Below are 23,500 nucleotides of genomic sequence, written 5' to 3' on the forward strand. Positions count from 1 at the left end.
AGGCCTTGAAATGTCCAGTGAAGAATGGTGCAGGAAACACTTACAATGGAGATTAAAAATCCAAGGGCGAGGAAGCTCTGGGAAACACTAAAGTTAAAGTCTAGCCTACAGAGTGAGGCCCTCTTAGGGGAAGGGGAAAGACTGATGCAGGAATCCTTCAAATTAGGCTATGTGTTGTCTCGGGCGGCAAGAATACTCATTGGGGGTCATTTTTATAACATATGCTAATTGCATGCAGGGGACCACCAACACTTACACATACATGTTGCTGGTCACCTGCATGCCATTTTAGACACTCTCAAAGTGGAGTGTAATTGTGAAACGAGGTGAAATCCCCTTTATTCTTCACTTTTACTCTCTGCTTTTAGAGAAATAAAACACTTCCTTCAAATATGCTTTGCAGGCATACAAATATGCTTTGCAGGCAGCGTTTTATAATTGATTGCATTTGAATACACCTGTTCATTGGCAGGTGCTAATGTGAGACCTATTTCACTGGAACCAATTTGTTTTATGCCTGCATGAAAATCACATGTAGGCATAAAAAAAAGTGCTCACCTGAGACATCTGAGCTATCTCTGCTTTGCTTTCCTCATTCACCTCTGGACGGCAGGAAAATTAGGTGCAGTGGAAAAAAATGAAAGCATAAAAACAATTTTATGCTTTAACTTTCTACTCTACTCCCTGCAAAATGAACCCTATGTTGTTTTTCTAACTTTGCAAGTGCCAATTTGTTGTTTTGGCCACTTTCTTATTTTCTCAACAATAATTAACTTTGTTTTGCTGGTATCTCCATGTTACCTGGTTATTGATCTTTGTTACCCTACTGATAACCATAACCCATGCCTTCAATTGCATATTCATGGGAACAAATCGGTTACTTCCTGGCTGCACAAAGGCCAAGTGAAAATTTGAAGTCTATGCCAAACAAAGGGATCAGCTGTTGTTAACATTATGGAAGCAAATTCAGTGTACTTTGAAAGAGATCAAGGTAGTTCTGGTAGTTTGTTGGCAACTGATGGTACTGTGATCCTCTGCTCTGTTTCTTAAAAGCTTTAGTTAGGTGGCCCCTACATGTTAGCTGATACGACAGCTTAACATAGGTGAAGAGATCAATAAATTGAACATAGACCCAGGTGAGAGCAATGTATACACAATCATATCTCCCTTCCTCATATGCTTATCAAAAGAGCAGTCTACATTCTGTCTGGGGAAAATACCACCTGAGTGGTGTCATTATAACCAGGTAACACTATCCAGACGCTTTGGTGCCCTACACAAACACATGCACTTATTGACAATGAATGTATAATTTCAAAACAACTAAAGGTCCTACCTTGGTCCCTTCATAAAGAAAGGCATCCCAGACTTTGAGGAGCATGTCGCTGACCAGACTGTCCACAAAGACAACTAGGAACCAGTTAAAGGTGATCAGAGAGAGGTCGATCTTGTGCTGCTCAAAGTGAGCTGTCAGTTTGGGAAGTTTCTCACCAAGAAAGTCCTTGAAGACTCGTTGATCCACCTGTGTTGAGGAAATAAAGACTATTAGGAAGCAGTTATTGTGTTCTCCTATCTATGGTTGGTGTTAATCATTTGTGGTATTAATTTTCTAGAGTCAGCAGATGAACATGCAGAATAAACAGATTTGGTCATGTGTCTGTTCCCTGCTCTATCCACACTCATCCATGCAACACAGTACTTATTCACCCTCGCCCTCTGCCAGCATCCCTGCATCTGCCTTCTAAAAAAAGTCAGAGTAAAACCACGTTGTCAGAGATTGTTGCCCCATCCTTCAACCACCTACCAGGTGTTAGGAAAGATTTTCTTTTATTTGCTTTCCTCCCAGTGACTACTGTGGGACGCCCTTTCTTTTTGCTTTGTTTTCAACCTTGTCCTAAACCACCTTCTTTTCTTACTTTGCCTATTTGCTCATTCCTATGGGGAAACTGATCAGTCCCTAAGATTATCAGTACTGAGAGACTCTGGAGTTCATTACAAGTTTGCCGCTATTCTGACGGTAAATCCACCATAATATTCGCAAACTTTGTTACCGTTACCGCCACTTGGTCTGGTGGAATGTCCACTGAATTACAAGTGATGGTAGACAGTGTTAATCCCCGTTACATGGGGCTTCATTACGGTTTGCCGGTAATGTTACTGCAAACCCGCCGTACCGTTACTGGCGTCTGATATCCTGGTATTACTGGGATATTACGGGTGCTGGCAACAGGGGTATGTTCCCAATCAATGGACTCCTATAGGACTCCATGGAATGGGTTTGCCTCAATCACTGGTACCAGTAATATCGGTGCCAGTTAATTTGGCAATTATTTGCCGCTAGGGGCCTGCACTACCGTCAGGTCAGGCCTACCGGTGAATCAGAGCCACTACCAGCAAACTCAGAGTGTGCTGGTCTGGTAAAAATGCCAGAGCCGGAATTACCAGCATTTGGTCCAGCATTTTTACCGGACCGGCACACTCGTAATGAGGCCCATGCAGTCTGTGCCTGTAATACCAGCGATTTGTGCGGAATGACCTTAAACTCTGAGCTGGAGGTCATTCCGCCACCTCACCGGCAAACTCATAGTTGGCCAGTGTGGTAAAGTGCCGGTATATGTTAATATATGCACGTTATTACCGTACCGGCCAACTTGTAATGAGCCCCTATGTCTCTCTTTGTGAATTTCTTGTATTGCTACAATTTATTTTGGGGCTCATTACAAGTTTGCACACATCACAGTTAAAGTGAAGTGGAGTTAGGATACTTTGTATACTTATATCTTTTTACATAATGGCTTTTTGGTTACTTTTACAATCTGATGCCAACAGGGATATTTCTACAGTTTTTGATACATTATACTTGTGCACTTTTGCATTTACCACAAATGGCTTCTAAAGGTGGCTAGCTACATACGATAGCTGTTTTTAGCTTGTTCTTTGGCCATATTGCTCTTTGGCCTTCTTCCTGCCCTCTCAAGTCAGGAAATACCTTATATGGAATACCTTTCCGAAGGAAAAGCTTTGGCTTTCACAGTCTAAGGGGAGGTTTGTGTGTGTGGCCAGAGGAAGGTGCTGGAACTGTCTAGCCCCAATTGACATTCCTGTGCCTGAATGTCTGTTGCTTGGTGGCCAGTGGCTACCCATGATGGGATCGCTACTGACTGTTTGAATGGTGCAGATCCTTACCATTGGTGGACATGGGCGTAAAGACCTATCCTTAAATCATTCTTTCCTGACTTTGATCGGTGGCAGCCTGGTCAATGATCCCTTTCTAGAACTATCCTAACAAGACTGAGATTGAGTGATCTCACTTACCTGAACTTTAACATTTTGACTCTTATTAACCATAACCACTGGCACTGCCAATCCCTTCACAAACCTACCTGTGAAGTATATACGTTGGAACTGGTGAGGTTTGGGCAAAAGAGCCCAACCCATCTTAGGGTTGGACTTTATAAGAGCTATGGAAGTTGTTCAATGATTAGCCTGAAGTGTTCTTTCTATTTCTAATGCATCTGAGTACTTCCTTGTGTTTTAATGGTCATTAAATCGAATGCTATTCTATTTCTCCTAAGGGTTAATGTATATATCTGTGTTTAGAAGTGTGGACATGACAATAGTTGACTGGAGGTGTTTTGCTTAGTGTGCATTTTAAAGGCCTAAAAAACGATTATATTTGCATACTTACCTGTATAACTATAATTATCGGTGTTCCTCTGTATGTACTCATTGTAACCCTAGACCACTCTCACATCCTTCCTGAGGCTAAGCCTTGCCGCTCTACTGCCTTACCCTGATTGGGTTTGGCTAATGTCTCAGGTTCTTCCCTGTTCACCATAATATGGTGGCCTCCCAAAATCAACCCTACAGGGCTGATTTCTGGAAATCCATCTTATCACCAGGCTTAACGCTGAACTGCACCTTACTGCCAATGCTGCAGGGGAGCCATTCCCATTAGGTGCATGGAGTTGTTCCTTCTGGTGTGGTATTTTGATGCCATTATGCCTCCTTGCGCAGTATTTGTCTGTCAGTATTTCTCATGGCGCACAATAATTGTGATTGGAGTGCTGCGAGTGTGTATACTGGTACTGGAAAGTATTTTTTTGCGGCGCCTTACCCGTGCAGAGTCTTTCTACATTCTCCACTTCTCTGAAGGTGGAGCAACAACATGAAAACCCTCAGCCACAGCGAAGCGCAGCGTAGTGTGTTTACTGGTACTGGAAAGGATTTTCTTGCAGCAGCTTACCTTTGTGGAGTCTTTCTACGGTAGCAGGTAATAAAATCGCGGCAGAAATGCCACAGTTTGGCCAGGTGAAGGTCTACCCCATTATACCATTTAAGGGGAGCAGGGGTTGCGGGGGTGTCCCCCACTCCTATTAAAAGGTATAATGGGTTTGGGGGTTGCGGCGGTGTCCCCTGCATCCTTTACATGATTGTGGCGCAAAAAAAACACAGCATTTTTGCAGCAATATTTTGTATTCACAGCCATTTTTGCTGCGATTTTAAAACATGGAACCCTTTCAACAGTCTCCACTTCTCTCAAGGTGGAACAACAACATCAAAACCAGCAGCCACAGCCGAGCGCAGCAGAGTGCTGCAAGTGTGTTTACTGGTATTGGAAAGGATTATTTTGCAGCGGCATACCTGTGGGGAGTCTTTTTACAATCTCCATTTCTCTCAAGGTGGAGCAACAACATCAACCCCAGCAGCCACATCGAAGCACAGCGGAGTGTGCCGAGTGTGTTTACTGTGTTTCCTGCTGTTTCCTGGGGTCATTTCTACAGACAAGCTTCACAATTCTGGGGAATTTCGCCAGATCGAGCAGGTGCTGCCAACACAAGACATCTTTAAAATGAACAAAAGGCTGAGGACGAGAGCGAGGGGAGCACTCGCGGGTGAGACAAATCGAGTCACTCACTCGAGTCACGCTGTGATTGTGCAAATGCTTTTGTATATTCAGCAAAGCGTGCACTTTTTTAACGTCATAAAGGCCGGTGCCTTGAAGGGAGTGCTTATTTCTTTTCTGCACTTCTAATCCGACTTGCTCAAATCCACACAGTCTGACACAAATGAGTGTTTATTCCCTAAGGAGTGGTGCAAAGCTCTCTCAGACTGAAAACCTGTTGGCCCAAATTGGTTCTACAGAGCAGGTGGTATGCTTACACCAACAAAGCCCTCCTCCCCCAATCCCTCAAAGCTTCCACCACTGACTGATACTGAACTCCAACAGCTATCCTGCCTCAATATGAGTACAAATATGATAGTGACTACTTTAGAGTCATAGCAAGAAGCGACTGCTCGGAAAAACGCTTTACCACACCACCTACAGTCAAACCTGGAAACACAGCAAATCTCTTTTTCTCCAGGCCCCAATTTGTGACAAATGAAAATCTGCCCCAATCGCTGACGTTGTCTGAACCTTTGGACCCTAACCAAATGCCCTCACCTTTTGACCTCTCACTGCGGGATCTCTCACAAGAAGAAGAGGGGCCCATTCATATGCACACTACCATACATGATGTACCCAATATGCCGGATCTGCCGTTCATGCCTTGCAGTGCCAAGGCGAAAGATCCAGAAAAGTTGGGTCACTGCAATCCGGAGGAGGGGGAGCGAAGAAGCCAGCACAAACTCTGCCATTGAGCCCCCTGTTCAATCATGAAAGAAACTGGAAGAGATGAGCAGTGTAAAATAGTGAAAAGGCAATAAATAAAGTGGGGAAGGAAATGAAATGGAACAGCCTAAAATTAGAGAAATCCAAAAATCAGACGACTCTCCCAAAACAAGGGCGGAGTGGCTAGCAGAGCTTTTGAGGTCCTTGTGGCGTAGCCAAAGCCTTTCCCCTACAATTGAGTAAGAGATTTGCAGACCAAGTCAAAGCCTTCGCCCCACAATTGATATGGAGGTTTATACTGCCAACCCGGACAACCTTACTCCTGCAAAACAGTTAAGAAAAAAAACTTCCCGTCTTTCAAGAAAGTCAAAGAAGAAACAAAATAAGCTATCAACGAGCACAGCGGAAGGGCTGAAGGGCCCAACTGACACGGTTGTAAAAACTACTGCAAAATCAGTTGAAAGTTTGGATCAAAGCATCATGATAGTGTACTCGGATATGGAAAGTGTGGGCGAACCAGCTGATTTAAGTTTGGCATGCATGGAGGACTTTTCACCAACCTCCGCTTTGGTAAATGTCTTGACCTCGCTAGAGATGCAGCAGCTGGAGTACCACGCGGAAAGCCAAAACAGATTGCAGAAGAAGACTCAGCAATTGGCGCCAATCTTCCAAACACTGGGTCTCGGGCCAAACTGCCACTGGAAATAAGCACAGGCAAGGTGAGCTAGCCCTTAAATGAGCTCCAGTTTCTTAAATCTAAGGGCTCCGACGTGCAGCGAGTGGGACTGGGATGCTCAGGAGCACAAATTAGTGTATTGGCCCACTTGGAGAAACGAGCAAGCTCCCAAAGAGACCAACGGCAGAGCCCCTTTTCGACACTAGAAGAGAAGAGGCTTAAATCGTGCCTTACAAATAAGGAGGACATACTCTGGGCAGGGGGCATAATTTGCCAGAGTTAGCTCATAAAGGGAAATGGTCCTCTGTTGCCTCTGAGCTTTGCCCTTCTGAGCAATTGAGCCATCTGGGCACAGCATAGCCCTCACAAAAAGGAGTAAAAGACAAAGGGAGAAAGGAATATCTGCATATATGATCTGGGATATTAAATCTCTAGGGAAAAGCAAAAAAGAAGTGCCTATGGACAATTTGCAAGAAGAGCATACATTAATTCTGTCAGAGGTGTTTCCCAATGGTGATTCGCCTCTGCTAAATCGATCTCAAATTCTAGCATTGTTTCGGGAGATCCCAAGCCTGAGATTGACTGCCTCTTGTGATATAGCGCTGGTTCAATTTCCAGTAAAAGGCAGACTGAATTTGGCAAAACTCCACTTCTTGGCACGAATGATTAAGGCATTGGTTCTGTCAGAACTATTATCCTTTTTAACTCTGGGTTATGATGTGGTGCAAACCTTGATGGACCCTAAGCCAGCCCTGAACAATCTCTTATTATCTCAACCCTTTCAAGCCTCTCAGTCCATTCAAGAATTCATTACTCTAAATCTACTCTCAGTAGTCATAAACATGCAATCCCAAGAAAAGAGTAGAATAATCAAAGAAAATTCAGGGAGACCAACGCTTGAGTATGATTGGTCCACGGTCTTGTCTGCACTACATGGAAAAATCCCCAATCTTTTAGCAGATGATTGGTGGACCTCAGTTTGGCCTCATGGAACTGTAGAGGCCACAAACTCTTGGCGTCCAATTTTTCTTCATTATCTGAATGTGCTTTGCTATGTTTACAGGAGTCTTGGTTGACAGCAAGTCCTATAATATATGGTTATGTGGTTTTAACAGTAGACGCTATTCAGGGAGCACAGACCGTCCAGTAGGGGCCTTTTGTGTGCTGTGAAAAATGGCAAAGGGCTAAAAATTGTTAATATAGAAACACATAGGAGGGACATCCAAATAGTAAATGTGGAAGGCAATCATGGAACTTTGCCAAACCAATGTTATATTTTTAGCATATATTTCAACCCGAAATCCGCACTGATGGAAACATTTTTGGAAGCGCTCTCAGCTCTCCTTGCAAATGGCCTGGAAAAAGAGGACGTCGAAATAATTGTATTAGGCGACTTCAATAGTGAATGTCTGGATTCTAAATGGTATTCTGAAGCGCCCAGGTGGGGTGCTTCCCAAATGGCAAGGAGAAGAGGGAGTTTAATAAGATCTGAACTTAAATTGTGGGACCTAATTATAGTAAACAGAAATTTAAGGTTAGACATTCCTCCTGAATTTACCAGGGAAAAGGGCCCCTTGAGATCCACTTTGGATTATGCATTTTTATCTGAGTCCTTATTTGGGAACTGCAGTAAAATCACTAAAATCTAGTGACCATCACATAATCATTTTTGTGGATGACACTAAAAGCAACAACTCTAAAGCGGCAGTAAAGGTCAAATTAGGAAATCATGTACTAGTGTGGAAGCCAGCTCTATTGCATCGATTCAATGAGAATATTTTTGATAAGGGCTCAAATTACAAAGGTGACCTGTATAATCCTGATACTTATGATAAAGCGATTCAACGTGCCTTGGATAACCTATATCGAACAAATCGGGAAATAGTAAGAAGCCCAAAAAGAAGCAAGAGTATAGGCATAAATACGATACCACATTGGCAGATCGGAAGAGGGAACTCAATAAAGCATTGAAACAGTTAAGAAAAAGCCCGTCCAACTACAAAGATAGAGCGAGAGTACAATCTTTGGGGCTATTATTTTGGAGCAACGGCCGGAGTGGGCATACAAGAATAATATAATCAATACATTTCAATAAGGTTTTCGAAAGGGCTTGAGTACTGCCCACAATTGTCTCGCAATCAACCTCTTGCAGATACAAGCCAACAAGAAAAAAGGGTGATTTATTGTGCCTTCCTGGATATCTCACAGGCTTTTGACCGAATAAATCAACAACACCTGTGGAAAAAGCTCTGTTAGGGAGAATTCTCTTATAAGGCTAATTTCCAAAACCTATTGAGTCCCCCAGCAGCTTTGCTGGATTTTTGGGGTTTGGGGTTTGTTTTTTTCTCCTGCTAAGAGTGAGACTCTTTCCTTCCCACTCTTAGACATGATTTGAGGTATGTCATTGACTTGTTATGTGCTTATGGGCTATGGGGTTTCTTTTTACTCCATAGGGTATCATCTGTTTTTCTGTGTGTGTGGTACACAGCACCCTTAGTGCAGTACCACAGGGGTGTCACAGTGACCCCCAAACATAGACTGCATACCCTGGGACTGACTACTGTCTCCCAGAGCATGTAAAGTCACCATTGGCTTTACTAGTCCAAAATTGTGAACAGAACCAGTACAAACCATCATATTGTGGAAGTACTGGTAAGGGGTAATTTCGATTGCCCCTGGGTCTGTTTTCGAGGGGGCACTGTCCCGTCCCCCCTCATCGAGTTTTTGGCTGGTGGCAGTGGTTACCACACGAAATATTCCTCAGGAATATTCCCTATGGGATTTTCCCATTGATTTTAAATGGACCACTTTTTGGTGCAATGTTAAAGATACCGCTGGTTTATTTATTTAATATTAAATCACTGGTTGGGTCTTTTTGCCAGAACTTGATTCCACATTGGCGTTTGTGTCCATCTCTGTAACTCTGACCAAGGTCGAGCCCTTTGTTCCACTATTTTGGTGGGCTTCTCCACAGAAGCCCTCCAAATGGTGCCACTCTGTCTGGGTTCCACAGGAAGGGTGGAGGGGGGAATTGGCACCCTGGACTGCGTTGCCTTAGCAACCCAAGTCGCACTCTACTCTGATTGGCCCAGTGGTGAGCCGCCCGGCTCACCACTTAGCATGTGTGTTTGACAGCTAGGCTGATGAATGGGGGTTTTTCCGCATAAAAGCAGGGCCTTTGGGACTGGAACTTCAGAAGTCGCCACAGGACCTAAGAATCCGAAGAGGGAAGAAGCTGAGCCAGCCACCTGCAACCGACGACACCACCGTTGAAGCCTGCTGCAACAAACTCACCACTTTTCCAACGACAAGAGAAGATCTTCTGCTGGAGAGTGTTCTCCATTTGAGCTGGTAGGACCAACCAGTTCGCCCTTTTTCGCTTCCAAAGACGTCACTTGGTCGAATCGCCTGTGCCAAGCACCCCGTCGGCCGGATAGCCAAGCTCACCACTTTTGACCGCGAATAAAAGGACTGCACCTTTTAATCAGGAATTCCGCGGCTGGTTTCATCCCTGTGCAGTGCAACGACTCCACGTTTCCTCCTCGACGAGATCTTCTCTTCCCCTGGTCGGAACCACAAACTTCAACCACTGCCAGGAACAACTGCCCCCAGCTGGAGCTTCCTTTCTCTTTAAAGTACTGTGTCCTGCCTGACCTCCCTTTCTACGGATTGCTAAAGGTGACCCTTAAATCCTTGGCTTCTAAACTGGGCTGGCTCCAGGCCTTCTAACTATATCTTTTGAATCACCCCAACCTTTTTTTGAACACTCTGCAAAGACTTTCAGTGCACTTTAAACCGTTTGATCCTGGGCACATTTCACTTTGCTCCATTTAAAGTGGGCCTGGCCTATTAACTCTGGCTCTACAGTATAACCTGCCTTTCTCTCCTTGCTCTGAACTCTTAAAAGTGTTGGGAACTGTTTTATTTTATGCTCTGCCTTTTCTCTCCCTTTTTAACCTAAACTATTGGAGTGCCATCTAGGTTAAGTGCTCACTTCTGTCTTAACAAATAGTTGTGCTTTAACCCTGACTCGTCTGATAGTTATCAAGGGAGGTGTGTATATTTACCTGACTGTGTTTTAAATTACTTTTCATTTAGAGTGCTAGTGTATTGCTAAAAGTGTGTTTTAAATAAATAACTATATACTTTTTATACATAGCTCTGGTCAGTGTTTGTTTGCTATACTGTGTTTTGGACCTATTGTGTATACTCTGCATACTGCCCTACTCTTCTTGAGGGAAGTCTGACTGCTCAGCAACAGCTACCAGGTAGATCTGGGTGGTGCAGACTGCTACCAATTGGGTTTACTGCTGCTCCTGTAATCTTAATCTTTTTGCAGTGTTCCCCAAGGGAACTGCACAGGATTCTGCCTAACAAGCTCAGGGAGATGGAATGCCCGGTGGCCTTGGTGGACATTCTGAGGGCTTGAGGTGAGGGTGCGATTGGACCAAAAAGGAAACTACATGAGGTGGGTGCCCAGCCGATGTGGGCTACGGCAGGGATGAGTGTTGGCTCCTTTTCTATATAGCTTGTATACCTGTGACTTGGGAAAGATCTTTACACAGATACAAAATTTCCCTCCAAAGTTGAGGAGTCTATCAATGGATTACTTGGTGTATGCCGATGATATGGTTTTGTTCGACCTGACAACCATAGACCTTCAAAGGGCCTTAACAGCGACCAAAGAATATTTTGTAGCACTAGATTTTCATCTAAATGTTAAAAAAGAAAAAATTCTAGTGCTAAATTACGGCAAGAAAAACAAGTCTAAATTCAAGTGGTCAATAGCAAAAGAATGTTTAAAAATAGTTCAATCTTTTAAATATTTAGGGGTGGAAATTAATTCAAGGAGAACGAAACAAGACGATTATGATCGGATAGTGAAGAACTCTAAATTGAATACCTCTGAAACTTTGGTGTTTGATAGGAAGTATGGCAGATTTTCAGCAATATCAATGATTAAATACTATCACCAGAAAGTGGTTCCATGTCTATTGTATGGAGTGTAATCGGGTCTTCTGTCAGATAGCTGGGCTAGAAAAGAGTCAGTAATATGAAAAAGGATGCTTTCCCTTCCAAGGGGGACGCTGATAGCAGTATTTAGATACAAGGTGGGCTCAGTTTCATTGCAAGCGCGTGCAGACTGTAAGAAATTGAAATTGATAAGAGATCTCCTGCTCCCCCCTCTGAACAGCATATTAGCAGAGTTGCGTACAATGCTTTTCTGCAACTCTTAACAGAGTGGTTCCACTTAGGTACAAATGTGTTGGCTGATTGCGATGTGAACCTTGACAAACTGGTTGCGGCTCACGTTGATGAAACAGCATCCATCAAGAAATCATCACTCTGACGTGTTACGCTTTAAATTGAACATGATCTCTACTAGGGAAGTCACAGGTTCGAGACAGGTTCGAGACAGAGAATTGAACGGTCATTGAGGTTATGTAGGCATTTCTCAAAAGACGTTAAAACAAGTTGCCACCTATTATTGGAATGCCCTGTTTTTTTCCAAAACCTGCAGTGACCTCTTTTCCCGTTTTGTCCCTGGTATAGCGTTAATTAACAATGAGTGGTTTTGGGGAAAGATTTTAAATAGCTGCAAATTACGTTTGGACTTGTCTATTTTAAGATTGTTGGAAATCACTTTAGGTGAAACAATAGGAAATACATGATGATTTTCAGTGTTTTAATGTTTTCTTTTCTTATGAACTGATATCATGACTGCAATATTATGTTAAAATTAAATTAAATTTGAATGATTTATGTGTTTTAAATGTTTTGAATATGTACTGATATTATCAATTGCAATAATTACGTTTTAACAATGTGTCTCTTTGCAAAGGTTTTTATGAACCAAAATGCAAATAAATAAATACATAATTTTGATGGGAAAGAATTCACTTGACAAAGTCAATATTTCATGTAAAAATATTTTGAATGGATTGTGTCCTCCCACGTATTCCTCATCTTTGATATTTGTATCTCGCCAGCTTTGCTGCTTTGGAGAAAAAAATAAATTCTCGGCAGAGGGCACTGTGCACAATGTCGTGGCGATGATGTCCCTCGAGGGCCGCCATGGCGTGTCAACGTCATCAGTAGTATAAATATCTTGTGCAGTGCCCGTTGTCTTCAGTTCCGTTTTTCCGAAAGCTTTGCTTCGAGTAATAACGGCACGCTTTGTTTTTCTGTTGAAAAATGTCTTCTTCTTCAACCCCTTTGATCCCAAAGTCGGGATTTAAGAAATGTTACGACTGTGGGTCGAAGATGTCAATACCCGATCCTCACCGTGTCTGCCTTTGGTGTTTGGGTTCCGGCCACCGGACCGATGACTGCGGATCCTGCCAGTCCATGACAGAATAAGCTCTCCGGGAACGCATCGGTAAACTGGCGGTGGGGACTCCACTCGGCATAAAGGATCGAAGAGGTCCCGGTTGAGGAGTCTATAGAGGCAGTCTTCGTCTCCTCGAGGGCAATTCCTACTAAAATGACCCCTTTCTCGAAGCCGTCTCTGACACCGTCAACTGAATCTTCGATCTCATCGAAGCCCATACCGGTTCAGGAAAAGATCTTCAAGCCTGTACAAAAATTTTTTTTTAAGTCTTTTTTTTTTAAGTCAATGTCCTCTATCTATGAAGAGGAAACTGCTTCTGATGAGGACACATCACCATTTGGAGTGCGATGTGGTACTAAAGAGGTACCTGAAGAGCTCATTGACCCAGAGTCATGACAGAGATCCTGGACCAGGTACCTCAGAAGGACCCAATTTTACCCTTCCATAAGGCCCTTCAGAGGAAGGTTGTGGCCAATTGGGAAGCTCCAAGAATCTGGACCTGCTGTGAACAGGAACTTCTCTAGGAAGTATAGACCATCTAGCAGCTATCCGGACTATCACACCAAACATCCTACGCCTGAGCGTTTAGTAGTCCAGGCTGCTACCTCAAACAAACAATCTGCCTATCCCTCTATTTCCCCGGATAGAGACGATAAGGTTGATGCATGGGCTCGCAAGGTCTTCACTTCAGGCAGCATGGCCTTGAAGTCCACTAATGTAACCTGTACCTTGGCTAGATGTACTTATACCCTGTGGGACTGTTTTGCCATGGCGGCTGATCGCATCCCGAAAGGCAATGAAAGGGACAGCTTCCTGAATATATTTAAGGATGGCAGGGAGGCGATGGGAGAGTGTCTCCAATCAGGACTGGATACTGCTGACAGCATCAGCAGATCCATGGCTCCAAGCACTGTACTGAGCAGGTTTGCGTGGTTGAGAAAGTCGGGGTTTGCACCGGACGTGCAGAACAGACGGCTCAACATGCCCTTCGACGGCTCGAGTTTCTTTGGCAGCAAGAGAGAAGCTGCAGACCTCTAAGGTGGCGGCTAAATCACTTAGCGCCTCCATTCGAGAACCTCAACAACCTTATTCAGGCTCATCTTCCTGGAGGGGTTGTTCTTTATTCTTTTAGCTTCTATTCCTCAGTTGGTAGAGGAAGAGGACAAGCCGTACAAAGGGGGCAAAGAAGATTCCCTCGTGTTGGACGAAGAAGGGGTGCTAAATCAGCCCTAGCAGCGGCATCTTTACCCTAAGCTGATGCTGCAGCCACATCTAAGCCACTCTGAGGCCTTGACCCACAAGACCCCAGTGGGAGGCAGAATCTCACAGCATCTGAACTAATGGCGGGGCATTACTTCAGATACTTGGGCACTGGTAACAGTTGCTCAAGATTACTGCCTTCCTTTTCTAAAAAGGCCTCAAGATCATCCACCGGGAACCAAATCTGTCAAAATTCCAAATCCGCTCCTTATGCAGGAAATTTGAACCCTGCTAGAGAAAGGTGCAATAGAACAAGTACCTATAGAGGAGAGGAACAAGGGTTGGTATTCCCCTTATTTTCCGCATGAGCTATTTATGCTACTGATGACATCGACACGCCACGGCAGCCCTCGAGGGACATCGATGCCACTACATCGTGCAAAGCGCCCTCTGCCGAGAATTTCTTTTTTCCGAAGCAGCAAAGCTGGCGAGATACAAATATCAAAGATAAGGAATACGGGGGAGGAACATCTAGTTGAAAGAACGTTACCAGTTAGTAAGTAACTTGTTCTTTGAATGGATCTTCTACCAACTAATTATTGTTAATAACACCATTATCTTTATATATAAAGCTGAATGTATGTATATGTGTATGTTTGTCCGGCTATACAAATCCACACCGTTGACCCGACTGCTAGCAAATTTTGCATGGATTCCTCATTTGTCTGGGGCAAGATTGCAGTCTATGTTTGGATGCAAAAAATGTTCTCTATAGACACCATCATTTACTGATGCTCACCCCGATTCACTACAGTAGGTTCTTGAAGGAAGGAACATTTGGAAGAGTCTGAAGTAAAATGTTCGTTATGTCGGTTATTCATTTAAAAAGTATAACTATGGCATAGAGTTTGAAACTTTTTTTTATCACGCCACTCCAAATATGGGAAATGGCAAGTTTATTCACGAGAAGAGAGCACAATCAATCTTTCTTGGACATTTTCTCAAATGTGCTGAAGCCATTGACTGAAACATGCCACACAAAAAACGAACATCAGTTGGAAAAGCTCCATCTGATGCAAAGCGAAAATCAATATCAAGAGCTTCTGAAACACAACAACAAACAGCAGCGTGACTTACCGACCAGAAGACAAGAGCAACTTTCTCCAGGGCAAATCAGATGCCAGAGCAAACTGAAGCAAGACTTGCTCACAAGCGGACAAGAGCAACATCCTTCAGGGCACATGAGACACCACTAGATCAGGACACGGGCAATGCCGGGTACCCCAGATAGTTGTTATTAAGCATATTTCTCACAAGCGGGTATGGGGGCTGTTAGGCAGAAACCTGTGCAGTTCCCTTAGGGAACAATGCAAATGATTTAGGACTACAGGTGTTTGGCAGTAAACCCAATTGGTAGCAGTCTGTACCACCCAGATTAACCTGGTAGCTGTGGCCTAGCAGTCAGACTTCTCTCAAGATGAGTTAGGCAGTATATAGAGTATACACAATAGGTACAGGGACACAGTAGTACAAACAAACACTGACCAGAGCTTTGGTGTAAAAGTATATAATTATTTATTTAAAGACACACTTGTAAATTACACTAGCACAAAGAGAGGTAAATAAATTCAACACACAGTCACTATTATATATATACAACCCTGATTACTTATTAGACAAGTCTTAATGAGAAACACCACTTATTTTCAGACAGATGTGAGCGCTTAACATAAGATGGCACTCTAATAAGTTATTAAAAAGGGAGGGAAAAGGGAGGGAAAAGGCAAGCACACAAATTTCAATACTTTTCAAAGAACCACAGTGAGGCAGGTTAGGCAAAGTCAACTGGAGAGCAAGGAAGTTCAAATGCCAGGCCCACTCTTAGAGAGAGCAAGCGAAATGTGTCCAGGATCACACAGTGGGGTTATGCCCAACGAGTCTTTGTAAATAGTTCACAAAAAGATTGAGATCAAGTCAGGAAAAGTTAGTTTACAGGTCCCAGGCTAACCCAGATTAGAAAGTCGAGGATTTACTGTCACCCCGAACGATCTGTCGCAAGGGAAGCCAGGCGGGACACAGTACCTGAAAATGGGAAGAACGCTCCAGCGGGGACAGTTGTTCCTGGCAGCGGGTGCAAGTCGGTGTTTCGTCCAGAGGAAGAGGAGGCCTCGACGTGGAGGAAAGCTGGAGGTCGTTGCGCTGCCAGGGAAGAAACCAGCCGCGGAGTTTCCCGGTTACAAAGTAACACCCTTTTCTTCGTGGTAGTGGTAAACCGTGGTATTCCGGTTGCCAGGGTGCTTGGCACAGGCAAGGCGGCCACGAGATTGTCCAGGAAGGCGAAAAGACAGGCAAACTGGTTATCCCCACCAGTCAAAGGAAGAAGACTCTCCGGCCTGGAGATCTCCTCTGTCGTCGGGAAAAGTGATGAGACGGTTCAGCAGGGCTCCACCGGTGGTGTTGTCGTTGCAGGTCGGCTCGGCTTCTCCCTCCTCGGATTCTTTAGGTCCTGTGGCGACTTCTGAAGTTCCAGTCCCCAAAGCCCTGCTTTTATGCAGAAAACCCCCATTCATTCAGCCTAGCTGTCACTCAAACATGCTAAGTGGTGAGCCAGGCGGCTCACCACTTGGGCCAATCACACAAGAGTGCGACTTGAGTTGCCGAGGAAACTCAGTCCAGGGTGCCTAAACCCCCTCCCATACCCCCTGTGGTACCCAGACAGAGTGGCAATACTTTTGGAGGCTTCTGTGGAGAAGCCTGCCAAAAAGTGGAACAAAGGGCCCGACTTGGGTGGAGTCACAGAAGCGAACACAAACGCCATTTTGGAACCAAGTTTCAGCAAAAAATACCAACCAGTGAATTTATATTAATTTAATAAACCGGCGGTATGTTCGAGGCTATATTAAAAAGTGGTAGCCTCGAACAATGGGCAAATCCCATAGGAATATATTCGCGGTCGAATATAAAAAGTAGTATCCACTGCCACCAGCCAAAACTCGGTCGGGGGGGACTGGACAGTGCCCCCTCGAACAACAGACCCTGGGGCAATCGAATTGCCCCGATCAGTAAGTCCACAATAGGATGGTTTGTACTGGTTCTGTTCACAATTTGAGATTAGTAAAGCCAATGGTGACTTTACATGCCCTGGGAGACAGTAGTCAGTCCCAGGGTATGGAGTCTATGTTTGGGGGTCGCTACGACACCCCTGGGTTACTGCATGGAAGGTGCTGTGTAACCCACATATCAAAAACACATGAAACCCTATGGGGAAAAGGACGCCATAGCCCATAGAACACATACAAAGTCAAAGGAACACCTCAAATCATGTCTAAGAGTGGGAGGAAAAGAGTCTTACTCTTAGCAGGAGAAAAAATAAACCCCAAAAAATCCAGCAAAGCTGCTGGGGGACTCACTATGTTTGGGAAATTAGCCTTTACAGAGAATTCTCCCTAACACTCGCCCCCCCCCCACCCCCAGACTAAGGGACAGGAGGATTTAATCCACTCCTGGATGAATCACATACCTCTAGTCGATGACATACATCCTAGAGAGACCATCAGCATTTTGGTGGTGACACCCTAATTTATGTTCAGTGGTAGAGTGCAAGGTTTTCCTTTGTAAGCTATTTGACCTACAAACCCTTTGAGGAACATTAGTCTTTTTAAAGTTATAGGGGATCTGGTTGACCAGTCCCTCAGAAGTTGGTAAAACTTCTGAACCTGTGATAGGCTTTTTCAAGGGGTCCTTATAAAGGATTACCTTAGATCTAGAGGGGCTTCCAGAGGTCCTCACCACCTCTGTTGGGAGAAGGTTGGGTTTTAGGCCTCTTGGTTGGAGGGGATGGAGATAAGCAAGGTACATGCTTCTCCCTCCTCTTAGATCTACCTTTACCTACTTTAGGAGTTTCCCCCTTAAGACTAGGAATTGGGTTGGAGTCTTCTGTGGAAGGTCCAACAGTCTGAAGGTTTTTGGCCTTAGACTTTTCTGTTCTGGTTTTCCACCAGCATTGAGAATTGCCAGTTCTCTTAGGCCTGGTTAGGGTTCCCGTAGGTCTATCCACCTCTTCCTCAGAAGCAGGGGGAGTCACAGACTCTAAAACGGGGGGAACAATGATGGAGCTTGGTTGGGGCTCCCATTTCCCTAACATTTTAGCCTGAAATTTACCTGGGTCAGAGGTCAAATTACCAACACCAGGGCTTGGAGTGGGGTACTCAGTAGAGGTTTCCACAGGCGTAGAGGGGTTCCTTAAGGTGGCCTCTCTAACCAATTTGGTTTGGTTCTGGGTCTCCATACTGGGAGGCCTGGGGGTACTGGATACTACTCCTAGAGTTCTTAGATCATTCCCCAACAGGACTCTCCCAGGCACCTCACTCTGAACACTAACAGGAATCAACACTGTCATGTCATTACACTGAATGAGGGCTGGTAGAATTGGAACCATTTGGACAGGGCCTCCAGACATCTTAGTGGGACCTTTGGGTGCCTTAGCAACATCCTCAGGCCTGACAAAGCTTTCATCCACTACTGTTCTGCTGGCCCCAGAGTCTCGCCTGGCAGGAGTATCCTGGCCATTGACAAGAACACTGTCCATATAGTAAACCTTAGGGTTTTCTGATGGAGTTGTACACACTCCTATTCTGATCACTAACTAGGCCCATGGACTCTACTGTTACTCTTGCTTGAAGACCCAAAAGTTCTTCAGCAAAGACTTCAAAGTGAGCACTAGCCATTTGGACTTCCTCCTCAGGAGTGAAGGCTAAGGAGACTGTGCTGATCCCTGTGGGTTTACCCTTACATCTGGGATCTCCTTTGATGTAGTCAGTGGCCCCACAGAGATAGAATGTTCCAAATGCTCTCTGGAAGGGCGGCTTGGCCTGACCTCCTTCTGGTTTGTGACCAGAAGGTACACTAGCCTGTTGTTGTTTACCCTGGGGCTTACCCTGGTTATTTTGTTGTTTGGGGCCCTCTTTGGTTTGGGAGGTATTAGAAATCTATTGGTTCCCTTTTGGTGGCTACTTTCCCTCATCCTTTTTCTGAGTGACCCCTGAATCCTTGTGAGTAGCCCTGTTGGCAACCCACAAGTCAGCAGCCTTAGCTAGTGTTCTAGGATCTAATTCCTTTGAATAAGCCAAGTGCTATCTGAGCTCAGGAGAGCAGGCATCATAAATTGACTCCAACATTACAAGATTTCTCATTCCCTCATAAGTGTTCACCTTGTAACCCTTAATCCATCCCTCTAGGTTTTTCAAATATTCACTCACCCAGGTAGCCCAAGGGGTACCATCATTCTTTTTGAGGGTCCTAAACATGTTAAGGTACTGGGAAGGGGTCTTCCCAAATCTAGCTATCAAAGCTAGCTTCACACATTCATAATCTTTCTTATCCTCCTCCCCCAACTCCATTACCACATCAGTTGCAACAGGGCGGAGCCTAGAGAACAACCAGGAAAGTAACTCATTTCCTGTAATGTTCTGGAGCCCATGATTATATTCAAACAAACTCAACCAGTCCAACACATCCAACGTAAGCTCATTCATACCCACCAACTCCTTAGGCATCCGGGGTCTTTTGGGACTGGAACTCCTAGAGGATTTGGAGAGAGAAGCACTTTCCACAGACAGTTTTTTCATTTCTAGCTCATGGTTGAGCTCCATTTCTCTGAGCCTTAGTTCTTGGTGCCGTTGTTCTGTTTGAGCACTAATTCTTTTGAATTCTAATTCAAGCTTAATTTTTTCTTGTTTCATATACTGAGGATTAAGTGGGGGATCTGGTAAAGGTCCAGGAGGTACAGCTGGCAGGGCAGGTAGAGGCCCAGTGTAACGCTCACCTGATTCCCGTAGAGGCGCCGGTCTTGACTGGGCGTATACCGTATCTTCAAAGGTGATGTGTAACACACGGCTGGCTCTTTGGGCTGGACCTCTGTGCACTGTATGTCTGACTCGAAGGGTAAGATGTCTGCAGATAGAAAATATGGGATTAAGGAACTGGGTTATTGAATGTCTCTCTCTTCTTCCCTTTCTCTTCTCCTGTAGAACCCCAAAGGTTAACGCTCTCACCTTAGGTAAGTGAACGCCGTGCTCTCCATCTGCCTCGGGGCAGGGTGCTGTAACCAGTTTCTTCACTGGATAAGGGGAGCAGGCCTCTTGACTTCAGAGGACTGCTGTCCGTCGTTTACTGCACGAACGGTAAGTTTCGAGTAATTCTAATGTCTTTAAAGTCTTTAGTAATGATGTTTCTTGTTTTGCAGGGTTCCGGCGATGGCGGATGACAGGCTGAAGTGAGTTGAAGATGGAGCCCGTGTGATGAATAGAAGCGCCTGGAAGCACGTAAGTAAGCGCTTGTTGCCTGCTTCACGATGCGCTCTAACTGTCTTTTTATTTTGCAGGTACAAGTTCGGAGCGGCTGCAGGGTGCCGGAATACCCACTGGGTTAGATGTGGAAAGGAGTAATGGCACGTGAGTATTAAAGTTCCCCAATGTCTTTAAACGCACCTTGTTTTATCTTTCAGATGCGGGATGCAGCGCCGAAGGCCTCCGGAGCGTGCAAAGAGTTGGTAAGCTTTTGTCTTTCAGATGCCGGAATGCAGTGTGAAGACCTCCGGAGCGCACGAAGAGTAGGTAAGCCTTTGTCTTTCAGATGCCGGAATGCAGCGCGAGGCGTTGGTGACAGCCGATGGACCAGGTAAGTGAAGAGCTGTCACTGAAGACCGTAATGCTAACCTGTTCTTTCTTGTCTTTATAGGTGTTGCTGAAGACTGGATTCAGGATGGTAAGCCTTTTTCCTTAGGCCCAGGATCAGATGCAGAAGACACGATGAGCGTTCTGCTGCAGAGGATGCAGAATAACGCAAAGCAAGATTCATCCATCGGGTGTGGTTTAAATAGCCTCCTGTAGTGCTTAGGTGTCTCCTTCCACAGCCACGCCTAGGTAAGAAAAGAGTTCCTGCTTTCCAGAAGAGTTCCAGTGTTCTGAATCTAGGGAGTGGCTCCTGCCCCACCCAACAGGAAAAGTAGTTCCAAACAGAAGAGGATCAGAGGCTCAACTGGCAGGCAAGTAAGCAGCATGGTCTGCTGCAGGTAAGTCCACCCAAGCATTATGAGCCCGGTGCTTCCAGCGCTGGGACTGGGCATATTTATGAGCCTGGTGCCACTGGCGCCAGGACTGGGTCCAAAAGGTCCCAATTGGGACTGGTTGGCACTCGGAACCTGGGTTATGGATCTGCTTCCAAGGGAGTTGGGAAAACCCTGACCTTTTGGAAGCAGAGATCATGACAGTACCCCCCCTCAAGGCCCCTCCCAAACTGGGCTTCTCCGGGGGTTTTGGCTTGTCAGGAAATGTTCGGTGAAATCTTTTGATTAGGCGAGGAGCGTGGACATATTCAGCAGGTTCCCAGGATCTCTCTTGGGGGCCGTAGCCTTTCCAGTCAATTAGGTAAAATAGTTTAGATTTGGAGATCTTGGAGTCCAGAATGCTTTTGACTTCAAACTCGAGTTCTCCATCAACTAGGATAGGTTTTGGAGATTTAGTTAGTCGGGTTTGAGGTTGCACGGGTTTTAATAGAGAGACGTGGAAGACCGGATGTATCTTCATGTGCGGGGGCAAGTCCAACTTGACCGCTACTGGGTTTACTATGGTAGTGATGGAATAGGGACCAAGGTATCTTGGGTTGAATGTGCGTGGCCCTTTTAGAGGTAGATATTTGGTGGATAACCAGACTTGATCCCCTACTTGATATTGAGGGGCTTCCTTCCGATGTTGATCTGCTCCTTTCTTGTATTGTTCTTTAGCCCTTTGAAGGTGAGAAACAGCTTCCTTAAAGGCTTGGGTGATTGTAGAATGCAGGTAGTCTACTGCTGGTGTTTCAAGATCTTGGAGGGGATCCAACTCCGAGGTTCGAGGGTGACTGCCGTACAAAAGAAAAAACGGGGTTTTCCCAGTTCCCGAATGGACAGAGTTATTGTAGGCATATTCGGCTATCCAAAGGATGTCTTTCCAAGTTTTTTCAGTTTGTTGCAGCATGCAGCGTAAATACTGTTCCAGAGTTTGATTGGTCCTCTCGGTTTGTCCGTCGGTCTGAGGGTGGTGACTGGTCGATAGTCTCACATCAATTTGAGCCGACCGACAGCAACTTCGCCAAAAATGAGAAATAAATTGACTACCTCGATCCGAAATTAGAACCGAAGGAAAACCGTGCAGTCGGACGATGTTTTCGAGAAATTCTCGGGCCAGAGTTGCTGCTGTTGGCAAGCCTTTGAGCGGAATGAAATGCGCCATCTTGGAGAATAAGTCCACGATTACTAGAATCGTATTGTATCCGGAGCATGGAGGTAGATCGGTGATGAAGTCCATAGAAAGCGTATGCCAAGGGCGAGGTGGGATGTCAATAGGGCGTAAGAGGCCTGCTGGTCTTTCCTTTTGACTCTTGTTTTGGGTGCATACTCCACAGGACATTATAAAGTCTCTGATATCTTTTTTCCAAGACGGCCACCAGAAGTAGCGCTTGATCTTTTCTGAGGTCTTGGCCATACCGGGATGTCCTTCCATTAAAGAATCGTGATAACAAGAGATTACTTTTTTCTGTAAATCTGTGCTGGGTAGGTATAATCGTACTTGGAAATACAATAAGTTGTCCTTTACTGAAAAGTCCTTTCCCTGCAGATGCCAATTCTGTATGTCTGCTGGAGTTACAAGTTGCCTGGCTTTATCCTTAACTTCCTCTATGGATTCTGTGGCGATTACACCCAGAATTCTTTGTTCGGGAATGATTGGTACAGGTTTAGGGTTGATCAAGTGTTCTTCCACTCCCATCCGAGAAAGGGCATCAGCTTTACCGTTCTTTGTACCAGGTCGATAGGTAATTATGAAGTCAAACTCAGCAAAGAATAATGCCCAACGGAGTTGTCTAGAGGATTGGGCTTTTGCGATTTTCAAATATTGCAGGTTTCGGTGATCCGTAATCACAGTAACGGTGTGTCGGGCCCCCCGCAGATAATGCCGCCAAGCCTTAAAGGCACACTTGATAGCCAGAAGTTCCTTGTCAGTAATCGTGTAATTGATTTCAGGAGGCGAGAATTTGCGGGACCAAAATGCCACGGGATGCAACTGATTGGTTACCGGGTCCTTTTGTGATAGAACTGCCCCCATGGCAAGGCTTGAAGCATCAGTTTCCACGATGTAGGGGAGTTCGGGGCGAGGGTGTTTTAAGATTGGTGCAGAGATAAATTTAGTCTTCAAATCCTGGAAAGCTTGTTCCGCCTCGGTAGACCATTCAAAACGTTCGTTTTTCTTTAACAAGGCAGTGATGGGCTGGACTATTCGAGAGAATTCGGGGATAAACCTGCGGTAAAAGTTAGCGAAGCCTAACATGCTTTGCACACCTTTTACGGAGGATGGTGATGGCCATTTGAGAACTGCATCAACCTTCTTTGAATCCATACGCACTCCGCCAGGTGATAATATGAATCCCAAGAATTCAACTTCAGTCACGTTGAAAACACATTTTTCCAACTTAGCGAAAAGTTTGTGTTGACGCAATCTTTCGAGGACCATTTTCACGTGTTTCCGATGTTCAGATTCCGATGAAGAATAAACGAGGATGTCGTCAATGTAAACAACAACACACACATCTATGAGCTCTCTGAGGACATCGTTCATAAAATATTGAAAGGCGGCTGGGGCATTGC

General features: G+C 45.0%; 1 protein-coding gene across 4 annotated transcripts in view; it reads right to left on the reverse strand.

Annotated features, from left to right (window-relative positions):
• Positions 1-23,500, reverse strand: part of TBC1D2 (TBC1 domain family member 2) — a 1,652,487-nt gene that overhangs the window by 132,840 nt on the left and 1,496,147 nt on the right. For all 4 annotated transcript variants that reach the window (XM_069630602.1, XM_069630605.1, XM_069630603.1 and 1 more), the window contains one exon: positions 1,337-1,522. In XM_069630602.1, coding sequence (XP_069486703.1) covers positions 1,337-1,522 — 186 coding nt within the window. The remainder of the gene's footprint in view (positions 1-1,336; positions 1,523-23,500) is intronic.

This window comes from Ambystoma mexicanum, chromosome 6q (genome assembly GCF_040938575.1).
Source record: "Ambystoma mexicanum isolate Mex_15411 chromosome 6q, UKY_AmexF1_1, whole genome shotgun sequence".
NCBI classification, from domain to species: domain Eukaryota; kingdom Metazoa; phylum Chordata; class Amphibia; order Caudata; family Ambystomatidae; genus Ambystoma; species Ambystoma mexicanum.